The 25871-nt window shown below is 37.1% G+C and overlaps 1 protein-coding gene across 1 annotated transcript in view; it reads left to right on the forward strand.

Annotated features, from left to right (window-relative positions):
- The window catches only part of SERPINI2 (serpin family I member 2), a 35563-nt gene extending 13123 nt beyond the window's left edge, over positions 1-22440 (forward strand). Inside the window, exons 5-8 of the mRNA XM_052648222.1 lie at positions 11248-11345; positions 15816-15902; positions 18108-18197; positions 22364-22440. Of these exons, the coding sequence (XP_052504182.1) occupies positions 11248-11345; positions 15816-15902; positions 18108-18197; positions 22364-22440 (352 nt within the window). The remainder of the gene's footprint in view (positions 1-11247; positions 11346-15815; positions 15903-18107; positions 18198-22363) is intronic.
- The last annotated feature ends 3431 nt before the right edge of the window (positions 22441-25871 follow it).

A 25871-nucleotide genomic window follows, 5' to 3' on the forward strand; every position in this document is an offset into this window, starting at 1 on the left:
TAGACTGTATAGAGGGTATATGTATATACACACACACACATATATGTATAGACTGTATAGAGGGTATATGTATATACACACACACATATATGTATAGACTGTATAGAGGGTATATGTATATACACACACACACACATATGTATGTATAGACTGTATAGAGGGTATATATATACACACACACACACACATATATGTATAGACTGTATAGAGGGTATATGTATATATACACACACACACACATATGTATAGACTGTATAGAGGGTGCTCTAACAGTCATTAAATTATAAGTAGGATCCTAGGATAATATTTATTATTGGGGTACTTATATATATATTTAAAACTTCTCATTTTTATACAATTTAAAGATTACTTTCCATTTATAGTTATTACAAAATATTGGGTTCATTTTGGATACAAAATGGACATCACAAAGTCATGTCTCAAGAAGCCATCATTATAAACACTAACTTCTTGATATCATGCTTCTGGGAGACAGGAGAAATTTCAGAGCAAAAGATGTGTCTAAATAACTCTCAACCTGAACTTTTAAAAGGAGAGATGTCTAATAGATTATTTTCTGTTCTGTCATTCCTAAATTTTTCTTCATACTTATCAGGGCCTGCGTGGTCTGTGCCCCATTTTCCTGGCTCTCTGTCTCTCCACCTGCTTGACTTTTCTTTCTGTTTGCACTTGGCTAGGATCTAGTTAGTTGTTTGAATCGTACTGTCACCAAACATTTGACATATTTTTGTCACCTGTCTTTGCTCCTTTGTAATTGTCTCCTCATCCTGAATCCTGAATCTACTCAAAATGTCTCTTGAGTTCCTTAACTACTGATTTTGTTAAGCAAAAGCCCCAAAGCAGTCACTCTGGCCTCCCTTCGGCTGGAGCTTAATGGTCTATCTTCAGAGAATGTTCTTTTCTGACACTCCACCAAGACTCTACCTCTGCTGTGCGGGGACTGTTTCATGGTGATCATCTTACTCCGAAGGTATGTCTCAACTCCCTGTTTCTTAAAGAAAACAATCTATTATGTAAACTCACCTCTCCACACTTCATCTCAAAAATTGTATAAATCTCTGCTAAACTTCTCTTCCTCTATCTTCTTTGATACTCAGGAGAAAGAAGTATCCTGTGCTTTCTTCACCCTAACTCTGGGCTCTTGATCCACATATTTTTAACCATCCTTTTTTTTATTAAAAACCTTTCTTTCTTTAACCCCTCTGGCATTACTTTTATTTATTTTTCTCTCTTTCTGTGAAATTTTCCTGCTCCCTGACTTACACATTTTTTTTCTTTCTGTCCCCAGATAATGTTTACCAGATTTCATTTTCAGAAATTTCCTATTCCTACTCTTTTTCTTTTTATTTTTGTTCCTTATATTTCATGTCTCTAATATCCAACTCTTAAGTTCCGATCTCTCTTCTAATTCTCTACTGTCTATAAATCTCTCAGTTCAGTCGCTCAGTCGTGTCCGACTCTTTGCGACCCCATGAATTGCAGCATGCCAGGGCTCCCTGTCCATCACCAACTCCCGGAGTTCACTCAGACTCATGTCCATCGAATCAGTGATGCCATCCAGCCATCTCATCCTCTGTTGTCCCCTTTTCCTCCTGCCCCCAATCCCTCCCAGCATCAGAGTCTTTTCCAGTGAGTCAACTCTTCGCATGAGGTGGCCAAAGTACTGGAGTTTCAGCTTTAGCATCATTCTTTCCAAAGAACACCCAGGACTGATCTCCTTTGGAATGGACTGGCTGGATCTCCATGCAGTCCAAGGGACTCTACCTGGATGTTAGTTGGTCTTTCAGAGTATTTTTTTTAAGCTCCTACTATGTGCCAGACATTGGGTATATAATGGTGTATGTGACAGATAATTTGCTTATTAATCATAGATATAACAATTTTTGAAATTGTTTATTTTCAAATTTACACCTCTCTCTCTTCCCTTTAGGAAGATTAATAGACAAGGAAATACATAGAAAGCCCTGAGTTTGAGGAGTATCTATACTATGTACTAGCAGTGGGGTCTTAGGAGAGTCACTGATGTTCTGAGTTGTGGTTTTATTAGCACAAAATGGAGATAATGGTATCTATAACCAAGATGGCTCCAGCTATATCAGTCTAGATATCAAATGTCTAGGTAGGAATCTGGTAAGTTCCAAGATCAGTTGACAATAGAAAATATAGGCTTTCACCAGAATTCCCTTCTCTACCACATTAGGAATCCCCACAGCAGTGGTTCATAGTTCACAAATCCATCTAGACTACTGCAGTCTGGACAGCCCTTTTCAAACTTCAAGACCTGTTTTTAGACTCTCCAAACTGTAGCCACGTTTCTCATACAACTTCTCCCATAGTGTGGCCACAGACTTTGCTTTTAATTTCTCCAAGACAACCACTATGAGTTGAATTATGTGCTTCTCAAATTTCTATGTTGAAATGCTAACTTCCACTACATCAGAATGTTTTCTTATTTGGAGATAGAATCTTTGTAGAAGTAATCAAGTTAAAGTGAAGTCATTAGGGTGGACTCTAATCCCATTTGACTCCTTTATAAAAAGGAGAAATTTAGATTCAAAGATACACAAACAGGGAAGGTGTTGTGAAGAGACACAGGGTGAAGATGGCCATCTACAAGTCAAGGCGAGAGGCTGGAATAGATGTTTTCCTCACAGCTCTCAGAGGAAGCCAATCCTGCAGTTGCCTTGATTCTGAACTTCCAAACTACAGAACTGTGAGACAATGGGTTTCTGTTATTTAAGCCACATAGTTTGTGGTAATGTGTTAAGGTAGACTTTGGCAAGTCTATACAAGTAAGACCAACTTTAATGTTTAACTAAAGTCTGCTGCTGCTGGTGCTGCTAAGTCGCTTCAGTCATGTCTGGCTCTGTGTGACCCCATAGACTGCAGCTACTGAAATCTAATATGGGGCTTCCCTGGTGGCTCAGACAGTAAAGAATCTGCCTGCAGCGCAGGAGACCCGGGTTCAATCCCTGGGTGGGGAAGATCCCCTGGAGAAGGGAATGGCTACCCACTCCAGTACTCTTGTCTGGAGAATCCCATGGACAGAGGAGCCTGGTAGGCTATAGTCCATGGGGTTGCAAAGAGTCAGACATGACTAACACCACTAAAATATAATAATAAAAAGGGCTTATGAGGTGAAAAGTAATTTAAAACCTGTTTCCAGGGATGAATATTCCTGGTGTAGGCCATTTCTTGTACTTGGAGTCTTCTGTCTGTTACTGTCCTTAGCTTACCATTATCATGATGTCAGGGCTCACTAATCCTAAAGGGATACCTTTCCCATCTCTATCAGCATTCAGAATCCTCCAACTTTTCCCAGCATAAAAAGAAGATAAGCCAGATTTTCTTCCATCCCCTCTTAGGCTAGATTCCTAGTTACGTTTAGAATCTATAGCAGTAGAGTTCAACCCTCGTTACAAATTCCAGACACCAAAGATATTTTTAATAATGTGGTGGTAGCTTCCATTACGTTATCTCATTACATATGTCTATTCACAGCACAAAGCCTAACAAGTAGAAAATGCTAAATAAGTGACTTATTTTCTTTGTTTGGAAGATATCTGCTCAGCCAGTACCAAATGAGAAAGATTCCTCTGACTTTTTAACTTCCATCCCTCCTATTTCCTTGGTCAGGCCCTTCTCCATGGTGTCTAACCAGTATTTTCTCATTCATCCTTCAGGGTTCCCTTAAATAAATTACATGTAGGTTTCCCAACATATTCAGTTAGAATCAACCATTCCTTATTTTGATTTCCATAATACTATGCAGATTTACACTATAGCCTGCATTACATTGCATTTTCATGTTTTCATCACATTCCTGTCTGTCTTATTAAAATGTGAGTTATGTGACAGTGGCAGGCCATAAGGTCAGTGGACTTATGGTCCAGCCCATAGGACAGTGTCTTGCAACATTTTGGCTTCCGAAGTCCCTAACACATTTCATGGTGCGTATTAATAGTATGCTCTTCCCAGGTAGTGCTAGAGGTAAAGAACCCACCTTCCAATGCAGGAGACATAAGAAATGGGAAGATCCCCTGTCAGAAGGATGGCAACTCACTCCAGTATTCTTACCTGGAGAATTCCATGGACAGAGGAGCCTGGCAGGCTACAGTCCATGGGGTCACAAAGAGTTGGACACAACTGAAGTGACTTAGCACATGCACACACATTAATAGTATATGCTGGATAAATATTATTGAGTTAAATTACATAAATATAGTCAAAGAGGTTCTATGTTATTTCCATTTATCTAATTTTAAATATCTCAGAAATCAGAATTCAATTTCTTAGTCACTCTCGGACTCATTCCTTGTGAGGATCTCAGAGAGGCCATCCTCCTTCCCATCCATGCAGCATAACGAATGATAGGATATCAGTTATTTCTTGAGAAACTTCCCTCTAGAGAAATAAAAATGAGATTTTTAAAATTCACAAGACTGAAAATTCTGTTATCAATTATTCAGTCACATTAATACAACATTACATTTAAAATGTATTCCATTTTCTCTAAAAGGATGAGTCTTCTGATTTCTTAAAGGCATGATTTGCTTATGTGTTAAGTTCATGAATAATTTTATTCTATCAGGATGCATGTATTGAATTAAGGTTCCTGAGTGCTCAGATCATGGATTGAAAGTTCTGAAATACATTTCCCTCAAAATGCTTTCTCTCAATAAAAAGAAAATTACCCATTCAAAATATGTGGTCAGTGCGGAAGAGGAGAAGTTGTACAGGCTCAATAAAAACTTTTGGGTGAACTTACAATTTTATATTTTATTATTCAATGCTGTGATCCTTTTATATTTGAATGAATGAATTATGGTTTCAAACTGATAGCTAAAGATTTTGACAAAATAGATTAGTCAGCTGTATTAGTTTTCCAGAGCTGTTTTAACAAAGTACCATAAACTAGGTGACTCAACATAAGTTTATTTTCTCAAAGTTCTGGAAGCTGGAAGTCCAAAATCAAGGGGTCAGTAGGACCATGCTTTCTTGGAGATTGTGTGGAATTTTTCCTTGCCTCTGCCTAGCTTCTGGCTGTGGTTTATCATCCTTGGTATTCCTCTTCTTGCAGAGCCATCATGCCAATCTTTCCCTCATGTGGCCATCTTTCTCTAAGTGGTATCCTCCTTTCTTGTAAGTAATATTGGATAAAGAACTGGCTCTACTCCTGTGTGATCCTTTGATCTGAAACAGATAGATTGCCAGATGTTTCTCCTGCAAAGATAGGTTTATTTGGGGTCAACAGAATTTCGCTTTGGAATCTGTAACTATGGCAAGCCACATGCAAGTCCTCCAAAGGCAAGGGAAGGAGAATGATTATATATGGGAGAAGAAAGTTGGGAGGGCTGTAGTAAACAAGGAATCCATGATTTTTCATTGGCTGAGTCCTTCCCAGTAAGGAAGAGGAGTCTTTCTTCTTCTGGTTGGGCTCTGCTATTATCTTCACAAAGCATGTAGGCTCCCCCTTCTGATGTCCCAACTTTCTTTAATTGCTATTTTTGTCTATTAAATTTTTCACATGCTCAACCTAATTATATCTGCACTTCAACACTTAACACCTACTGTGCAAAATTTTGTCACTGTAAAAATAAATAAACAAATGCATCTTTGATGGCAAAATTCAGTAAATGTCATGAAAAGAAAATTAATCATAAGAATGCTTGTATATAAGCAACAGTAGGCAAGAGTGCGTGAATGATTATAATTATTGTTAGAGACAGTATAGAAACAGTTCTTCCTCTCTTTGATGCATAACTCATTTAGATTTGAGGCCAATAGGACAGAGCATAGTCTAAAAACACTAGGATGGTTTCTGTGTTTACTATTTGTAACATACTGGATAGCTAATTTTAGACATTATTCTGCAGTTGTATACTGCAGTAATCACATTACTTTTTTCTCAATTTAATATGAAATTGTATAAGCATCTTAATAGTTAGATTTCCTAGGTTGATGAGTCTAACACACCCTTATTATGTATCAGATTCTTCACTGCATAAGAAAAGGTTTGAGATTGTGTTTTTATGATTGTGTATATGTGCCAAGTTGATCATTTAATACATGTAAATAAAGTAAATAAGCAAGAAACTTTCATCTACATCCATTTTAACTTTGTAAAGCATTTAATATTTACATTTTAATACAAAATGCTATAATTCTACAGTCTGACTTGGCTATAAATTGTATTCCACAGATAAGGAAACTGTCAGTCAAAAAGTAAATTGATTGACATTCAGTTAAGTTCTGGGAGACAGGTTAGCTCTCATTTCCCTTGGTTCATATCCTCATGATACTATTAGTTTGCTACTTATTAGAAAATGTATTTCTTGTTCAAAAGCAGAGATTGATTGGGACCCCACTATGAACAATGAACTGAGACACGCAAAATGATAGACAGGATTCCTATTGAGAAGATAGTTGCCACTTGGGTGGGGTGGCGCAAGATTTGCACAAGTTTACTAATAATTAAATACTGAAAGAATGGTATAAGTAAGAACTTCAAGGTTCATGGAAACAGAGAGGAGAGAAGGGAGAGGAAAAACCAGAGACTGGGACTGTATAAACAAAGGCTTCAGTAAAAGGAAGGATTTGAACTAGGCTTGTTGTAAACTTGTTGAGTCTGAAGCTATGCCTATTTCCTTTCTTTGATACCATCACAGTGCATGCATCTGAAAAATAGTAGCTGCTCAATTTGTTGCTTTAATTTGAATAGTCATGATGTTTGGGATGTGTTAGAGAGGGAAAGACTGAAGCCCCAAAGATGTTAAGAAACTACTGCAACAATTCAGGCACTCCAAAGTGAGTGCTTAAGAGAGCAGCTTCACTGGGAATGTAAATGGCAGGTGAAGCAGAAAGACATTTATTGAAGTGTATGACTAAGTACATACATACGGGCTAAGAAGGAATAGATTATTCTGAGGTTTTAAGTTTGACTTTATAGGAAAATGAGAATATATTGACTTATTTTCTTCTTTCGTAGCAGTCCTTAATCTGGGCACCACGGACTTCTAGGATTGTAAAATAGAATTCAGAGTCCCTGAGGCTGTTGAAATTATTAGCAAGTTTATGAGTATTAGGGAGAGTCTTCTTAGTTGTCATTAAGTTTTTGGCAGTCTGAGTCTTTGAACTTGCTAAATACTATACTTTTCTTCAAAAGTATAGTGATAACTGGGATTCCCTGGTGGCTCAGACTATAAAGAATCTGCCTATAATGACAGTCCATGAGGTTAGAAAGAGTCAGACACGACTGAGGAACTAACACTATCACTTTACATTCAGTTTCATAGTGATGACTAAGCAAGAGCCGCAGTTCTTCAAAGAAGCATCCCTCTTTAAAAATATTGACTGATGTGACATCTCACAGTATCTTTTATCAACTGTTGAAACAAGATTATGGAAAATAGAACATAATATTGTAGACCAAGAGCTTTGTCATCTCCTTACTGAAAAACTGTCTTGCCTAAGATTTTTCTCTTACTGTTAAATGAGAGACTGACAATACCTGCCTCTTAGGGTTGTTGCGAGGAGTTTTATGAGAACATGTTTGCTGCATTTTTAGTACTCAGTATATCTTATATTGTTGGTATTGTTTATTATTATTATTCTCATTCAGCTTTAAACTTTCTTGACAATCCATTATAGTGGATTGCTTTCCCTGTTTGCCATGTCTCACTTAATCACCACCATAAATTTGATAGAAATCTATTTTTAACATTTAGGTTACAGTTGAGATGTAGACAGGTAAATGCCTTGCCAGAGGTCATACAACTAGCAAATGGCAGAGTCAAAATTGCAGGAGTCAGGAAACGCTTGTGTAAAGTGGGGCAAGCATGAAGGAGGGCGCAGAACAGAGCAAATGGCCAGTGACATGATGAGCAGCTGGGTAAGTTACGTGAGGCAGTGGTGCCACAGAGACTCAGAAAGAGATCACACATTCCATAGGACATCATGTTCTTGCTGGGCTAGTAATCCATCCCAGGTTGGCCAGCTTCAGATCTCTGAGTGCATGAGTGCGAATGGTGTGTGGGTGAGAGAACATGACCTCAGGGAAAATGAGGTTGGGTGTGAGAGTAGATAAGTTATGACCAGCTGCAGTGGTGATTACAAAGTTTCATTTACTTTAATCTATCATACACTGATACAAAGCAGAATCCAAGTTTACATTGAACATTGTCCAGATAGGTTTCCTATGTGACAGAAAGCATTTTTAATTCAGCTCTCAAGGCCGATAGAATATTTTACACACACACACACACACACACACACACACACACGAAAGTGACCAGAAACTACTATGCCCTCACATAATAGTCCAAGTTGACCACTGTCAAGGATTGTGTTATTTTTTATCCTTGTGGGCAGCCCTAAGACTTGGTTTGGTTGTTTCTAAGCCTGAACCTTTCAGTGATGGCTCAAGGCCACTGTATCAAAACTGGGATTCCAAACAATTAAGGATAGGGACCTTGAAGGAAAACAGCCAAAGACATTTTGTCATACAAGAGTCCTGTGTATAAAGGAGGAGAGACAATAGAAATACACAGTAGGGCCTGCAGATCAGGAGTGAATCTTTCTTCAAACAGAAATTCTAAATTGTTATCCTTTGTTTTCTGCAGCTTGAACTTGTATGAGACCACTTTAAGCACAATGGTTGCATCTATGGCAGTAAATTGCTGCCTTTTAAGAAGGTGTTATAATATTTACATATGCTAAAACTTTCATTTCATGATTGCTTACTTGGTAATTGTCTATTGAGTCTTTTTGCTGCTCATTTTTTAAGCTTTAGCTGTATTCTTTTGACAATTTTAGAGGAGGGTCAGGGAAAAGAAAGAAAATGAACCACATTTAGAATAAATATTAAGAGTCACAAAATTTGGAGGAGGTACATGATTAACACTATACATATATGTATTGGGGCTTCCCAGGTGGTGCTTGTGGTATAGGACCTGACTGCTAGTGCAGGAGACATAAGCAATGTGGTTTGATTCCTGGGTCAGGAAGATCCCCTGGAGAAGGGCATAACAATCTGCTCCAATATTCTTGCCTGGAGAATCCCCTGGACAGAGGAGCCTGTTGGGTTATTGCACAGAGTCAGACACAACTGAAGCGACAGCACAGCATAGCATATATATGAATTGATCGAGATTACGATTTTGAATTATATTTTGACTAGAAGGCAGTGGAGGTTAGCACATTAGCTTTAATTGGAATGGACCTGAGTTTGAACTCTAGCCCTGTCTATCTTGTCCTTGGAAATCAACCTCCTCAAAACCTACACTTTCTTATACGTTAATGGGAATGATAATGCTCACTTCCCAGGGTTTTTTCGTGAAGATTAAAAACTATAATCTATATTAAGAACCTAACACATGGAAGTGCTAATTCACACCTGACTGTTCATGGCTCCAATAATTATGGCTAATTAGAAATTGGCTGTAGATTATATTTTATTAAATGGTTGAATAGGTTTCTATCTCTGTAGGTTTCATTGCACTATATTATGAGTAAGACTGTTACTTAAATGACTGTCTGGTATAATTAGGCCTTATTAGAGGTTGTAATAAGTCTTGCAGTATTCTTGTCATTATTCCCAAATCATTGGACTATTATACTAAAAATAGTCAAGTTACAGATGGACTAGAACATTTATCCTCCACCTTTTAGAAGCCCATACTCTATTCTGTAAAAAAAAAAAGTGTGCTAATTAAAACAGAATAAAAGCACAACCCCAAAGTCTCAAAACCATCATGCTACATATTATCTTTCTTAGCAGGAAGTTAAAAAGAAGTTGAAAATGATTGGCATAAAACAAGTTATTTTCCTTATCAGTAGGTTTTAACGTGCACATTGTGAGTTGTGCCACAATTATGCACAATTATGCTCTGGAATTATGCAATTCCAGTTAGCTAGGGTTCTGAATGAAATAACATCTTCCAAAAGTACATAATAATTTGCCAAGAAATAATTTAGGCCCAGTAAATTTTTGCTACAGCATGTTCATTGTTTTAAAAATTATAATTATTATAAGAAGCTTGTTCAGTATTTGGCAATTAAAAAAATAATCTAATTAGACTGATTGTACAAGCTAATTTCTAGCCCCAGATGTGAGCCTGTTAGCTAAGCAAGGTTCCTGTGCTTAAGCAATCATGTCTGCATCCACACCAGAAGGTACCAACCGGGCAAAGGTCCAGCAAGGGAACAGACAGAGCTCCTGGGGCAGGAACCACGTCCTGGGATTTCCCTGAAGTCGGAAATAGACTTAGCTCCCTGTTGAAGGACTTTATACTCTTTTCTTTCATGAACAAAATTTCCAATCTGGTTATAAAATGTAGATAAATGCTTTTAGCATCTATAAAGTCAATAATCTAGCTTTTTTTTTTTCCTTCCATTTTATTAAAATGGAAGGTGAGTCATAGATTGCAGTTAACATGGAATCATAGAAGGTCAGTGCCTGAGAGGATCTTTGAGATTCTTTGGTGAAGTTCCCTCTTCAGGCAAGTGATGCTTGGAGACTTGCGTAGGACATAGAGTCTTAACTTAGGGCCTTGCATTAGAAGTACTGGCAAGCTCTTTCTTTTTTTCCCCTCCTATAATTTTTTACTCTATTTTACTGGAAAGAAACTTAGTCCCCCTCCCCCTTCAGTCTTTTACCTCTTCTACAGGGCTTATTGGAAAGCTAGATATGTCTGTAAATTGAAGGAAGTCATATCAGCTGTGACAGTGGATATGAAAGGCTCATAGGCTACTAATGCCCCCTTTCTGTACCTCAGTAGCCAGCGATCTTTTTAATGAACTGTTGGCTTCTGTTTCTGCCTCATCTTGGATCTTGGATGCCTGCCAGGAACCATCTTGGATGATGTGAAAAAAAAAAAAAACCTGAGTGTGTACAGTTGCTGGAGGGAAGTTTTACAGTTCTAGGGAAGAAGCCAAATAATCGAAAACTTAGAACTCTTACCCTGTTTTGTTGGGTAATTGTTACCTCAAAAAATAGAGTATTTTCTTCTCCTTTCCCAAGTAACCATTTATCTGGGAAGCAAGTTATTAGCAATTCAAAATTGCTCAGTGGAGTAGTGGGGAAATGGTGTGAAAAATGAGGATAATGAAAACAAAATATTTCACAATAAAATATCTTCCAAGTCATCCATTTTATTAAAAAGAAACCCTTTTGATAGCTAATGTGTACAATGTTTCACAAATTTTCCTCTTCATTTTTTTAAGCAGATTTAAAATAGAACAAAAATTAGACTTCAAAGAAGCTTTGTATTCATTGAATATAACTGAGATATTTAGTGGTGGCTGTGACCTTTCTGGAATAACAGGTAATATGAAAAATTATTCTTATATTATTAAGTAAATATGTCCTCTTAGAAACTGTGTTAACTGACTGATCTTAAAACTGAAAGAGCATTTGGCCCCAGAAATGTCATTGTCATGTCAAGCTGTCTGTAAACAAGCACTCTATTTTGCATTTAAGTAGTTTTACCTAATGAGAGTCAGACAGCATGTTAGAATGTTAGATAAGCTTTCTAACCACACTTACAATGAAACGATGTAGGAAAAGTATTATATGGGGCTTTTATTCCAGCTCTGTTTGTATTTCCTTATCTGAATATTGGAAATTACAAATTTGAGGCTCTCATCTAAGCAGAGCTAATAAAACTCCCAATTTGCAAATGTTAATTTGGTAATATTAGAGCCCGTGAAATAGGCATCTGCAAGCTGTTGGATGATGAACACGGTCTAGAAATTGTAAGGCTGCAGCTTGTAGATTTAGCTTGAGACTGACAACACATCAGAGATGGAGCTTTTATACTAACTGGCACTTGGGAAATTGTGCATGGTTAAGATGCTCTCTTTCACAACAAAGCCCAAGACACTCTTTATTTCTCATCCTGGCAGTACCTACTAGTTCAAAAATAACTAAAGAGAAAAAAAAATGGACGAAGAGGGACAAATTATCCCGCTATTTTAAATTCTTTTAAATTCAGTCTTCTGTTTTATAAAGAAAAAATAAAGTCCTAATGATACAAGCTTGTCTGTCTGATGGGGTTGGATATCCTAACCTAGAATTATTGTGTATTCCTATATAAAATGTGGGCTTTGGAGAGGTATTCATTAACTTATTCACTTATCAATTATGTGGGTAAGTGAACAGAATGAATGAGTTTTCCTGGTGGAGGAGGTGGGTGGGGTACACAGGTGACATAGATGTTCATTATCACCTTCACACATGATTTAGCTGCCTGTTCTCACACTGACAGATAGATCTGACTTCTTTGACAATTTCATCAGCATCAGGAATGAGGCAGTCAAAATTAAATACTGCAACAGGATTCTGTCTAAGTGTGCCCTGGAATGCAGCCACCTTACCAACTTGAAATAAACCAAGCCATTTTTTAAACACTTCTTCCTCTTAAATTTCTTCCTGGCCTTCGGAAGCTCACTTGCTATATCTTGGGCATTTCAAACAGCCACTTGCTCTGCAAATTCCCAGCAATTTGTGACTTCTATAAAATCTCCTTTTACATCAATAAAATAACCCAAAATGCTTTATAAGAGAATTTGTATAAGAGAATAACCCTGAACAGAAAAGAATAAGTGTCCAACATTTTTTGCTCTGAGTTACCTCTTTGAGTTGATTTAACGACTTTGGTTCTGTCTTATTGCTTGATATAGAACAACCACAGCCAAAGCTGGTACTATTTCTAGTCTTTAGGAGAACAGTGAATTAATTCCCTGCTATTAGTACTTTTTGTGCAATAAGCGTTTGCTAGAGGCTATTGTGGTGGTTCAGTGATAAAGAATTCACCTGCCAAGCAAGACATGCAGGTTCGATCCCTGGGTGGGGAACATTCCCTGGCTAAGGAAATGGCAACCCACGCCAGTATTCTTACCTGGGAAATCCCAAGGACAGAGTAGCCTGGCTGGCTACAGTCTGTGGGGGTCTCAAAGAGTCGGAGATGACTGAGTGACTAAAACAACACAAAGGCTACTGTGGATCAGTCCAGTGCTACTGCTATGGGATATTTATACAAAAGAGACACTATCTTATACTCAGATCATCCACAAATTTTGAATGAAATGTTTTTAAAAGAGTTATTTTTGCAACTTTTAGATGAATATTTGACTTCTGTCACCCTTAGTAAAAATTTAGCCTTTCTGAACCTCAATTTTCTAATCTATTAAATAAACAATATATCCCAGTGGCAGAAATAAAAGGACATATATAAATCACCTTGTTCAACATCTGTTCTATAGAAGATGGGCTTCCCTTGCAGCTCAGATGGTAAAGAACACACCTGCAATGTGGGATACCTGGGTTCGATACCTGGGTAGGGAAAATCCCTTGGAGAAGGGAAAGGCTACCCACTCCAGTATTTTGGCCTGGAGAATTCCATGGACTGTATAGTCCATAGGGTTGCAAAGAGTTGGACATGACTGAGTGACTTTCACTATATAGTAGATACTCAGCAAATGTTAAATGCAAAAAGAAAATTGAGCAAATGGCACATTAATATTTACTTGCACATCTTCTAGCAAAGCTACTGGAAGTTTCTTATCCTCTTAACTTGATGAAGACATGCTTGAAATCTTCATAGAGAATTAAGGGAAGAAATGATTACAAAGGTATAGAAATCAGTAAGTTGATGAAGTTCAGATCCTGTGTTCTAATCTAGCATCTTCCAGGTCCTGTTCTTTTTCTAAGACCATGCCCCCTCTGTAGAAGATGGAATACAGAATGTCAAATTGCTCACTATACTAGCCAAAGGCTCATTTGGTTTGGTGCCAGTGGTAAACTGCATGCATGAAATTCTCCACTCATTCCCAATCTGCTATTTGGTCTTCATTCTTTGTATGGGCCGCTCAGTCATCTACTCTGTGCTCTATATGGAAATCCTTATTCTAGGCAGTTGTGGGGAAAAAAATGTGCTTATTTGCATGACCTAAAAAGACCACACTCCTGCATTTTAGTTTAACCACGCTCATGATATGGATGCCCCCCTTTCTCCATCTGAATTGTTTCTATCACTGGACATATTCTTAAACATTGATTTATTTATTTGGCAAGTATTTATTATAAGTCAGCTAGCTATCTGCCAGGCAATTTTCAAGAGTTGAATAAAATCCACAAATTCCCTCTCCTAATGATGTTTACATCTGTTAGGGCAGATGGACGATTAACAAGTTATTAATTAATTAAATGATGAGGTGATAGATGGTATGAATTAACTAAAATAGAGTCATGGGATAAAGAGATTAGATCAGATAAGAGCAGAATTAGACACTGTGGAAAGAGAAGATTGCTTTGAGGAAGTGTCATTTTTATTGAGACCTAAGTAACAGGGGACCCAATCAGGGTAAATTCTGGGAAAAGGGATTTTAAGCAGAGGGACAGATGAGACTAAAGCCTTAATGCTTGACCTTGTAGCTGGAGCTATTGGGTGAGGAAAGGAGGGTAGGAGGTGGGATCAGAGGTAATCAAGGGCCCAGACAAAGTCATCACACGCACAGTCTGGAGTTATTTTTAGGAAGCCATTTTTTATGCAAATCACCCTTTGATGACTTCTCTCTATCTTGCCTGAGGGGATTTACTTTTCTGTAAGCTGTCGGAGATGGTTCCCCTTGACTAAATTATTTCTTCATGAAAGCGTTAGTCACACAATCATGTCCAACTCTTCGCGACCCCATGGACTGTAGCCTGCCAGGCTCCTCTGTCCATGGGATTCTCCAGCCAATAATACTGGAGTGGGTTGCCATGCCCTCCTCCAGGGGATCTTCCTAACCCAGGGATTGAACCCCAGGCTCCTGAATTTCAGAAGATTCTTTACCACCTGAACCACCAGAGTAGCCCGTATTTCTTCATAAACTCCTCTAAACCCTGTTGTCTTGATGGAGTCCACCTGCATCGCATCAGCTTTCTCTCTCAAGAGGGACAAAACACCTTTATCTCCTCTCTCTTCAAGTGTTAAGGCTCGCCTTGCTTTCTTCCACCCTCTCGCCCTCACTGAACCCACCACCACCTTTCTGTTGTTTCTGTGAGGAACGTTGTCAGGTCTATCTGGTCTTGCCGCAGCAGGGACGGCAGATGGCCTCTGAACTTCCGGTTTCACTTCCCCCTTCTCAAGGAGATGCTCCACAGGTCACTATATCAGAAAGGCTTCACACATACATCAGTTTCACCGAGGGGATGAGTGGGGCCTTCTCTCTCAGCTTGTTTCCACAGCAGAACAAAATGTTGTTAGGACACTGTCTTACACTGAGAAATTTGACAGGTTTTAAAGCCTAGCTCTGAAGTGATTTTGGAACAGATGACACAAAAGCCCTATAGACTTTTATCACCTCACCAGTCTTGAAGGAAAGTAAATTTTGTTCTAAACTCAGATCAAAACCCAATACAGAATTTAAAAGGCAAGTTGGCTTTGAGGTTGAAAACATAGGGTGGGATTAATTCATATCTGTAAAGCCTTTTTCATCTTATCTGTAGACCATGACGAAGGGGAGCAAAACCCTTGGTCCACTGAAATATTTCACTTAGTGGGGTACCTGACTTGTGGTTGATCCCCTTCTATCTTTACCTTTCATATCTGAGCTAAACTTGGTCTCTTCATGTTTTCTCTATATCATCTCTGCAAGAACTAAACCTAAACCACCTTTATCTCTAGAAAATTAACCAACTTGGAAAGAATTTTTTTCCCCCTTTTTCTTTGTTCATTTGAAAATGTAATGGGATCCAATAAGTAATGGTTCTGAGTTTTAACCCTTAAATGCACTTTCATGTTTTCTAACAGATTCTTCAGAGGTGTATGTTTCCCGAGTAATGCAACAAGTTTTCTTTGAGATAAATGAAGAAGGCAGTGAAGTTGCAACATCAACTGGTAGGACAAATGATGTCACAGGAAGCCAGAAGGAAGGAATGGGGAAAATGAGCATGAGGATGCTGGCACTTTGTGGCTCTCTGACCTTCTTTTCCCCTCCTGCTGTTCAGTACACTATAGGAAGGGCAAAGTGGTTATTTAAGCTATTTATGCATCTGTGTGGCTGGAGTTTAAGGCAAAAAAAAAAAAAAAAAGAGAGAGAGAGAGAGAGAGAAGGGACTGATATCTACTGATATCTATTTATTTGTGAACTGAATTACCTGCCCAGTAGCAGTCAGGCTCAAACCTGAAATCATGATTGCTCAGGAATATTCACTCTTAAGTGAATTCACTCATTTCATTCTTCCTCTGTACTCTTAGTTCCTCTTTTTCTAATTTGATTCTTGTTGTTGTGTCTATGGCAGTGGCTCTCAAACTTAGCTGTGCGTGAGAGTTAGCTGAAAAGCTTTTAAAAATTCTGTGCCCAGCCTAGAATACTGAATATTGAATATCCAATTGAATATTGAACACCCTAAAATATTGAATCAGTATCTCTGGTGATGAGATTTAGCCTTCAGTATTTTCTTACATTTTCCTAAGTGATGACAATGTGCATTAAAGGTTGAGAACTACTGCTCTCCAGCGACTTGCAGCTTATCCTTGGTACTATGAGTATAATGCATAGACCAGTAGCATCAGCATCATTCTGGAACTTATTAGAAATGCAGAAGCTCGGGCCCAACTCCAGACTGACTGATCCAGCATCTGTATTTTCCAAGGTCTCTTGGTGACTTGTGTGAACATTACAGTTTAGGGGCCGCTCTTTTATATCTCCTTGAACAAGTGGCATTTTGAATAGTATCTATGCTGCATAAAAGTAATACTCAACAAATAATTGGAGAAAAAGCCTTAAATTCAATTAGAAATGGGAAGGCAACTTTAATGAATTCCTCGTAAACGTATTTTAATTTTTCAGACTATTTGGATTTTAGCCAGTATATAAAAGATATATCCTTTTAAATAGTCATATTGTTAAATTTATATCCACATTATTAATTTCTTGATTAATTTATAATGCTATGTAATGCCAATCAGAGAAGGCAATGGCACCCTACTCCAGTACTCTTGCCTGGAAAATCCCATGGGTGGAGGAGCCTGGTAGGCTGCAGTCCATGGTGTCGCTAAGAGTCAGACACTACTGAGCGACTTCACTTTCACTTTTCAGTTTTATGCATTGGAGAAGGAAATGGCAACCCGCTCCAGTGTTCTTGCCTGGAGAATCCCAGGCATGGGGGAGCCTGGTGGGCTTCCATCTATGGGGTTGCACAGAGTCGGACACGACTGAAGTGACTTAGCAGCTAGCAGCAATGCCAATGGATTTTGACTTCTGGGTGGGGCACACTGGGCTCCCTACTGTTTTGTCATCTCCTGAAGGGCTCCTGTATGGGCTATTATAATCCTTAGAGAAATCAAAGGTGGTATTGGGATGAAGTTGCTAGTTCATGTAGACAAATTTTCCACTTGCTTTTACATAGAACTGGAAGAGTCCTTATACATCATTGTCTGATCCTCTCATTATGTTGGTGATAAAACAGACCCATGTGTGGAGCGGTTTGCCTAAGGTCATATTAGTAAGAAACAGTAGGGTTTGGACTGAAACCATATTCCTGACTTCAGGTTCAGAGATCTGCCGTAGCCCAAGGCCTCCCTCTTGTTTTTAGTATAGAGTTCTCTAAGAGGAGGTAACAATCATTAAGGGATCAGCAGTGACCCTGATGTATCACCTTTGTTAGTGTGAGTATTTTGACTTTCAGGCATCTCCTCAGTGGATTTACAAGATACCTGGATAGGAATTAGGAGTTCAAACATTATAAAGTAAATTATCTAATGTAAATAAAAAGTGAGCAGAAAGTTACTGCTTAAAAGATGACATTTTCAGCTGCTTTCACTAAATTGAATCTAGTATCTGGCTTTCTTCTTCATTGAGCATAAAGTGTGAAGTTAGAATTATTCCATGAATAATCCAATATCTTTCCTCTGCTCTTCAATTTTTAGATTTATTCCAAATTTCTCTGTATTTAGAAAATGGTTATTTTTCCACATGTCAGCTCCTCAAACAAAAATGGCCTTTCCTGTCTACAAAAAAAATTGTGAATATTATGGATATATTTTCTTTACTGATCTTTTAATGTGAACATCTAAATAACTCTTGTCTCTATTTCATAGGCATAAACACACCTGTGATTATGAGTCTGTTACGGAATCAATTTATAGCAAATCATCCATTTCTGTTTATTATGAAGAATAACCCAACAGGTACCTTTTTGAGAATTCCCTGGGGGAACTGTTTAAGTTCAATAGACCTAGTCTATTGAATCTGTTAGAATCTTGCTGCTAATCACAGTCTGTTCCAGCTGCAAATGACAGTCTGAAATCATTTGTTCTTTCCATTTATTGAATTTGTTTTAGTTTTTTCCAAAGTTTTTTAGTGACTATTTGTTGAGTGCTTGTTTTGTACTAGGCATTATGTTTTAAGAGATGTCAGTAACCTAATATAGATCAGTACTAGTAATAGTTGCCAAGATAGTTTGTATAGGTGCTGGTGATGTTAAATACCAATCTGTACAGTTAACACCATTCCAATAAGTCAGATATTTGATGAATAAAGCTTTAGAAACTCAAAGAGAGTTGTGTAGTTTGCCTAAATTCATACAGCTGAAAAGTGGCAGAGTGAAAATAAGACCTGTTTGTCTCAGAAGTCAACTTTCTTTCAGTGGGAGTAGAACTCGGAATTTGCACAGTTGTGAAAGGTTTCCTAGGTAGATTCCAAGAATAAGTGACTAGCTATAGGCTCTGAGTGGCAAGGAGGGATCAAACATTATTCCAATTCCCTAATTTGGGCAATTCTAGAAGATTATGCAATTAGGTACAAAAGGTGAGGGTAGTAGTCAGTTGGACTGGCATTACAGACATGGTGGACGCATAAATGCAGATGGTCTGGATAGATGTTTTTGCATCTTATGAAATGAAAGAGGCCAGAAGTGTGGATACTGAGGGAGCTTTCTTTAAGTATATATTTAGGACTCCTCAGGAGTCATAACCTGATGACTGTATACCACTGGAAAAGAGATAATATCTTACTCATTTTTGTATCCAGCTCAGAATTTGGCAAAGTGCCCTGCACTTAATATCAGTATTTCTAGAGATTGAACATTTGGACTTGGGTCCAAGGACCAGTTTCATGAACTAATAATTCTAAGACAAGTCACTATACTTTCTAAGCTATATTTTCCCCACCCTCTATTTGAACATAATATTAGTACTTATGTCATGCTGTGCTGTGCTTAGTTGTGTTCGACTCTTTTCAATCCTGTGGACTGTAGCCAGCCAGGATCCTCTGTCCATGGGGATTGTCCAGGCAAGAATACTGGAGTGGGTTGCCATGCCCTTCTTCAGGGGATCTTTCCATCCCAGGGATCAAACCCAGGTCTCCTGCACTGCAGGTGGTTCTTTACTCTCTGAGCCACCAGTGAAGCCATTATCTCATAGAGGTAAATAAAAGAATATATTAAGCCTGTGACACAGTGCCTGGCACATGATGTTCATTGTGAATACATCAATAAATATACATAAAGGAAGGAATAAAAGTGGAAAAGTTTCTCTAAATGAATTGATTTACATGGAGAAGAGACATAGTTAATTTCAGAAACTGAATCTGTTAGTTTAACTAGCAATACTGATATTATTTACCCCCTAAGGGATATATCAGTCTCTTTTTTTAGGTTGTGTAAAACTAATGCTGAATGACCATTCTGAAAGTTACATCTTGGAAACAATGGGACAGTTTCAGATTTGCTGAGGCTTCAATTCTATAGGGGATGAATCAGTGTTACGACATAGTCGTATGTCATTTGATTTACGCATCCTTAACCTTAGGATATCTCTAATTTCTTACCATTAGTATGTAATTATTGAGTATGCAGAACAGAAAGAACTGAAGCTGCACTGGGCATCAATGCTCAAGGAAATATGGCATTTAGAATAATATCTGACTCTTTATTTTCCAAGTTGATGACTGAGGGGCAAAGGATATGTAATAGCTATCAGTTAAATTGTAGTGAAAATTCAAATGAATTCACTTATTTACTTATTTGTGATAATGCTTAAGTGTCAAGCCCTTAATGACAATTTCCACTGTTTTATGATCTTTATTGTAATGAGACTTTCTAAACTAGGGTTACTCCCCTAAAGTATTGTTTCAAATGAATGGCCACTCATTTATAGGAGGATGTAAATTGTTGCCATATATAATGTAGAATGGCCGATTATCTTAAGACAATACTCGTTCAGTGATTTATTTATTTTTCCTTTCACAAATGAACTGAAGAAATCTTTGGGATTAACGAAGCTGGTGATTTACCAGTGAACTACCAAATGGCATAATGATTTATATAAAATATATTCATTTGACAGTTCCTGAAGTATGAGAATGAATGATTTTAGTTTTAGTAAAACCAATTTTTACCTAGATTTTAAAAATTCCTTTGGTAAAACAACCTTCTTATGTAAAATCCATACATTACTTATATTTTCCTATCAGTATTTAACTTCCTATTATATATACATTTCAGTATGCTCATCCAAACCTTTTACTGAGCCAAACTTCCAGGGAAATGAAGAACAATTCTTCTTCTTTAAGGATGAGGGTATAGGACAGCGTTACAGACTTTCTGAAGAAAGTTGTGAAAAATGCTACATGAAATGTGCCATTTTCCAGAAAGTAGTGAATCATGGTTTTGAAACTGACAGTGCTCCATACATAACAACAAAAAAATATTGTGTTTAGAATTTTTTCAGGTCCTGGGTTGAGGGGAGAAGCGGACTGCAGGGTATTCATTAAAAAAATCTTTTTTTCTAGGCTGTTAGCTTTGGTTATGCTATTGTATTTTTTAGATTATGAACTAAAAAACTGCTTCTGACAGAGATGTTTTATAGCTATATTATTAAATATGAGGGATACCTCTTTAAGAAGGGGGCATGAAAAGTGGAAACAACAATGAATCTGCTTCAGCCTGCCTCTATACCCATTGAAACTATGTCAAGGAAGATTTAACTAATCTGTCCAGTTTAGTAGTGAGTAGATTGGTGATTGCTTGTAGACTTAATTCAAAATGTGGTTCTCCTTGGTGAGAAAAGCAGATTGAAAAGACTTGGACAAATGGCTTTTATGTATTGTCGTATACTTCTGATAGTTTAAAATTTTAAACTATTGTCTTCAATTTATGAGGTTAGTTACTTTAAAAATTCTTCAAACAAGCATTTCTGGTAAGCATTTTAATGCCATAGAATTACAAATATATAAGAGTTATTGTTGATTCCTCTTGTGACTAAATGCAGTATACAGCCTGGGGAAGTTATTTATGTATGCATATTTATCTGAAAAAAAGGAGTATTTGTTTTCTTGTATTGTTGGAATTATTCTGAGATTTTTGTGACAAAGTATTATTAATTATAATCATAAAAAGAAGACAAAAAAAACCTGCTAGAGATTATGTCTATTTCTGTGTTAACTGGCTTTTTTAAGACTGTGTCTTTGGACTGAACAATAAAGAGTTCATGAAGAAGAGCTGTTCCTTTTTACTTCATTTCTGCCATTGTTATTTCAATACTTGTAAGTGTAATGTTCATTCACTTTAAAATTATGTAAAATTTTATTTTGTAACTTTTGAAATGAATCTTTATTACATATGAGTTTAAAGGAGGTAACCCAAAGCAACACGACATTGAGCCATTCAAGCCATTTTATTTACCTTACCCTAGTTGGCAAGAAAGGTGAATGGTTTTTGACATGTCATTTATTTCTGTTTTGTCCTCTAGTTCATAGTTCCTTTTCACTTGAAAAACACAGAATGGCTGGAAACAGGTGTTTACATTTATGCTGTATACTATATCACTTTGGTGAGGATGTAAAGTATGAGAGATGTGAAAATATTGCCTTTAGCAGTAAGCTTTGATTCAGTGCTGAAGGAGGGGAACTGAGAAGCTGCACTTTTAACCCCAAAGGTTTATATTACATGCATAAAGAGATGACTGCTAATGCCTAAATCTAAAGCGTTTCCTATGCTCATCACCATTTTATTACTCTATGTTTGCCTGACTGAGTCTCTATATTTAGAAGAACACCTCTCTGTCACTTTAATTTTGCTTTCCTTTATGAAAAACAGAACTAGTGCATTTTCCATGACAAGCTGTTGTGGATGTTAATATACTTCATAAATGATCAAAAAGTGATTAATAATGATATAGTCATCTATTTTAGAGAAGTGTTATTTTTGTTATTAGAAGTGTTTGTTTGTTATTAGACATTATCAGTTTACTTTATAAGTAAAAAGACTAAATGGCTTGTTAAAACATTAAGAAAAATTGATTATTATCATTTTTTTCTCCAGAAATTCCTAAAGATCTTTTTTTTCTTTTCCTAGATTCAATTTTGCTTATGGGAAGGGTGACAAATCCTGACACAAAAAGGATGAAGGGGAGAGATTTAGATTCACTGTGAATGGGAAGTGCAGCCTTAGAATAGAAGGTTATTCCTGGAAAATAGTTGACCGGCAAAATATCATCAACTATTTTTCTATATATCTTTTTCTGTCTTAAACAGTGGCTGTATTAATCTGTATCGATGAATAAATGAAATTATGCATTAAGTGTTTTTGTGCTTTCTGTATTTTTATAAAGCATATGTGAATACAAAGCAGTGAACTTACATAAAATATTAATATATTAGAACAGTCCATCTATTATATCTTAGATATAAAAGTCCTGTCTTAGATATCAAAGTCTCTATATTCCTACAAAACCAAACTATCTGACTCCCAAGTATAGCACCTTCATCCAGACCATGGGGAATTGAGTCAAGAGAGAGTGCATGTGCTGGTACCTCTCTGGGGTGCCACTTAAGATACCAAGATCCGGTACCTATGATAGTAAATGAACTTTGAATATTTAGTTTATTTTAACTTGGCATTCCATGTGTTATGTTTAATAGTTGCCTTGTTTCAATACATATCAATTTGTTCTTGATTGATGCCTTAAACCTGTGAAAGAAAGTAGAAGCAACAAGAACTTTTTAATAAAGCTTTCCTATACATGAAATTGGCAGCTAAATTAGTGTAATTTAGGAGCCTGACTGTCCATGATTTTATAACACTGAGCTAATGGAAGATTAGAGCCAAGATTGTAATCTACAAATATGAAATGTAACACACTTCCTCTGATGTCAGATGTAAATACCCCCAACAATACTACTTTCAAATGACTTTATATAACATTTCACAGTTTTTCTATTTTCATGTTAGTGACGTAAAGTGTCCTTTTGTTTGTGCTGGCAATTCTCTGCAGAGTTTAATGATAATGGCTTCCCTTTGTTGAGCCCTGATTTTGTGTCAAGGACTGAAGTCAGCACTTTTTGGACATTATGATAAATGCAGGAAAGATCCATGAGCTACTATTACCCATATTCCTGATGAAGAAACTGAAGCTCAAGCACAATATAAGCAGTCAAGGATGCATAACAAATAAGTATGGAGTCTTTACTGTATTTCAAATTTGAGCTCAGGACTGTCTGTATCAGGAGACTGTGACCATAATCATTGAGTCCTTTAAAGTAGTGCAGATTTTCCCCTGAAACTTCATGCTGTCTGGTCTCCAATGTCTAGATGTCCGTCTGTAGCAAAACCTAGAGCAATACTCAAGACCATATGAAGAGAGCTTTACAACGAATTGTGATGGCTTCAAACCATAACATAATCAAAAGTAATGCTAGCTTTCCTAGACTGTAAATTGCATCTTACTTAGATATAACACAGTGAATGCTAATATATATGTTAGTGATATATCACAAGTTTGTTCTTCATCATGGAACTGATTTAAAAATATGTTTCCTTAATTTAGGAAGAAGAGCATAGTACACTATTAAGAGGATAGTAGTTTTATTTTCAGGTGTTTTTCTTGGGTTAGGTAAATTTATACATTCTCTTCCATGTGTTATATGTTAATCTGCTCTGGAGATTCATTCATCCCTTCCACAAATACTTACTGAGCTTCTATGTTCCAGGCACAGTTGTCTCCAACTCTTTGTGACCCCATGGACTGTAGCCCGCCAGGCTCTTCTGTCCAAGGGATTTCCCAGGCAAGAACACTGGAGCAGGCTGCCATTTCTCTCTCCAGAGGATCTTCCTGACCCAGGGATCAAACTTGTCTCCTGCATTGCAGGAGGCGTCTTTACTACTGAACCACCGGGGTAAACCAGTAAACAAAACTGACAAGGTCTCTGACCTGATCAAACTGACAATTTACCAGTGGTAGAAACATAGTAAACCAGTGGAAAAAATAAAGTCGGATAATGAAATAGCAAGGAATTTATAACATCAAGTAATGTAATAAAGTGATTGTCCAGGTTTCACTTTAAGTATACGTTTTCATAATATGTTCCTAATATATACGCTTCTCTTAAGTAAGATCTGTTAAATGTCTGCCTCGGTTTTCCCACTGTGGAGTCCAACTTTGCAATGTTGCTGTTTTCTCTGCCAATTTCATTCTCTACATCTGGTAGGCATTACTTGCCTTACAAAAGGAGATGGTTTAATCTCCTTATAAAAGAGAGTAGCCTTTTGGTGTGGACTCAAGCTTAAAATATCTCCTTTCCCCATTCTGCACATAGTTGCCAGAGCACTTCTAAGATTAAAACCTTAGTCTTCACCTTCATTGCAGTTAACTCAGTGGTTGTTATAGTTACATATTACAAAGGTTAGAAGTGTCTGGAATGTATTTATAATATATATATGTGTATTTATTTATTTATGAAATAAAGTAAGTATGAAATAATTTTCTCTGCCAAGCTATATGAAACCATTAAAATTCACAACAGTATACAATATATGTGGGATAAAAATATTTTCAAATTAATAACTCTTATAAAAGCCTAATACATTATATATATATAAGCTTAATATATCATATATATGATATAATTTCAAAGTTATTAGGAATTAGGTTTCATTGACTTCACACAGTTATAATACATGGGATATTTTAGAGCACAGAATCTATTACATTAGGAAATGGGACCTGGGAGATCAAAGGTCTGAGACAATAAACAATTTCTATTTCAGGGGTGAGGTTTAGAGAAGTCTCTTGAATTGGTTAATAAAAACCTGGAAACCTTGAAAGATACAGAGAAAACTTTAGGGCAAGTTTTATTAGAAGCCAGTGTTTTGGACCTCTGTAAAGAAGATATTTTCTCTCAGGATGGCATCAGATACACCCTATATGGGGTAAGTTGAGATGTGCGTCCTGAGGCCAACTCCATGCTTAGGGTGGGAAAGGGGGTCTACTGAAAGTCTGCTCGTAAGAGCACTGTTTCTCCCTGTGGTTTAATCACTAAGTTGTGTCCAACTCTTGCAACTCCATGGTCTGTAGCCTGCCAGGCTCCTCTGTCCATGGGATGCTTCAGGCAAGAATACTGCCATTTCCTTCTCCAGCGGATCTTCCTGACCCAGGATTCTAATCTGGGTCTCTTGGGTTGCAGGCAGGTTCTTTACTGACTCAGCTACTTTTTTTCTGGCTCCTTGTGTGATCATCTCTTAATCTGAACCCGAAATTTAAGAGATCAAAAATCTAGTTTCCGTCTCTTTTTTGATGCCTCAAGTGACCACCTTAATGTTATAATATAAAGGAAATGAAAGATGATATATTTTTCACTAACATTATATTTTTGGCCTGTCATCTCAATTTTCTGGAACTTCAGTGTCCTCGTTTGTACAGTGAAGGGTTGGACGAATCCTATTTAAGTTCCTTATTCCAAAGTCCTATGTTTGTAAATTTCAGGATTTCTCTACAAAGACACGTTTGGAATTATGTCTTTTGAGTCAACATTGTTTCTATAAGCAGTGTTTTTGCATAAATGAAGCAGAAATCCAGGATGCACTA

Source organism: Budorcas taxicolor, chromosome 1, assembly GCF_023091745.1.
Source record: "Budorcas taxicolor isolate Tak-1 chromosome 1, Takin1.1, whole genome shotgun sequence".
Classification (NCBI taxonomy): Eukaryota; Metazoa; Chordata; class Mammalia; order Artiodactyla; family Bovidae; genus Budorcas; species Budorcas taxicolor.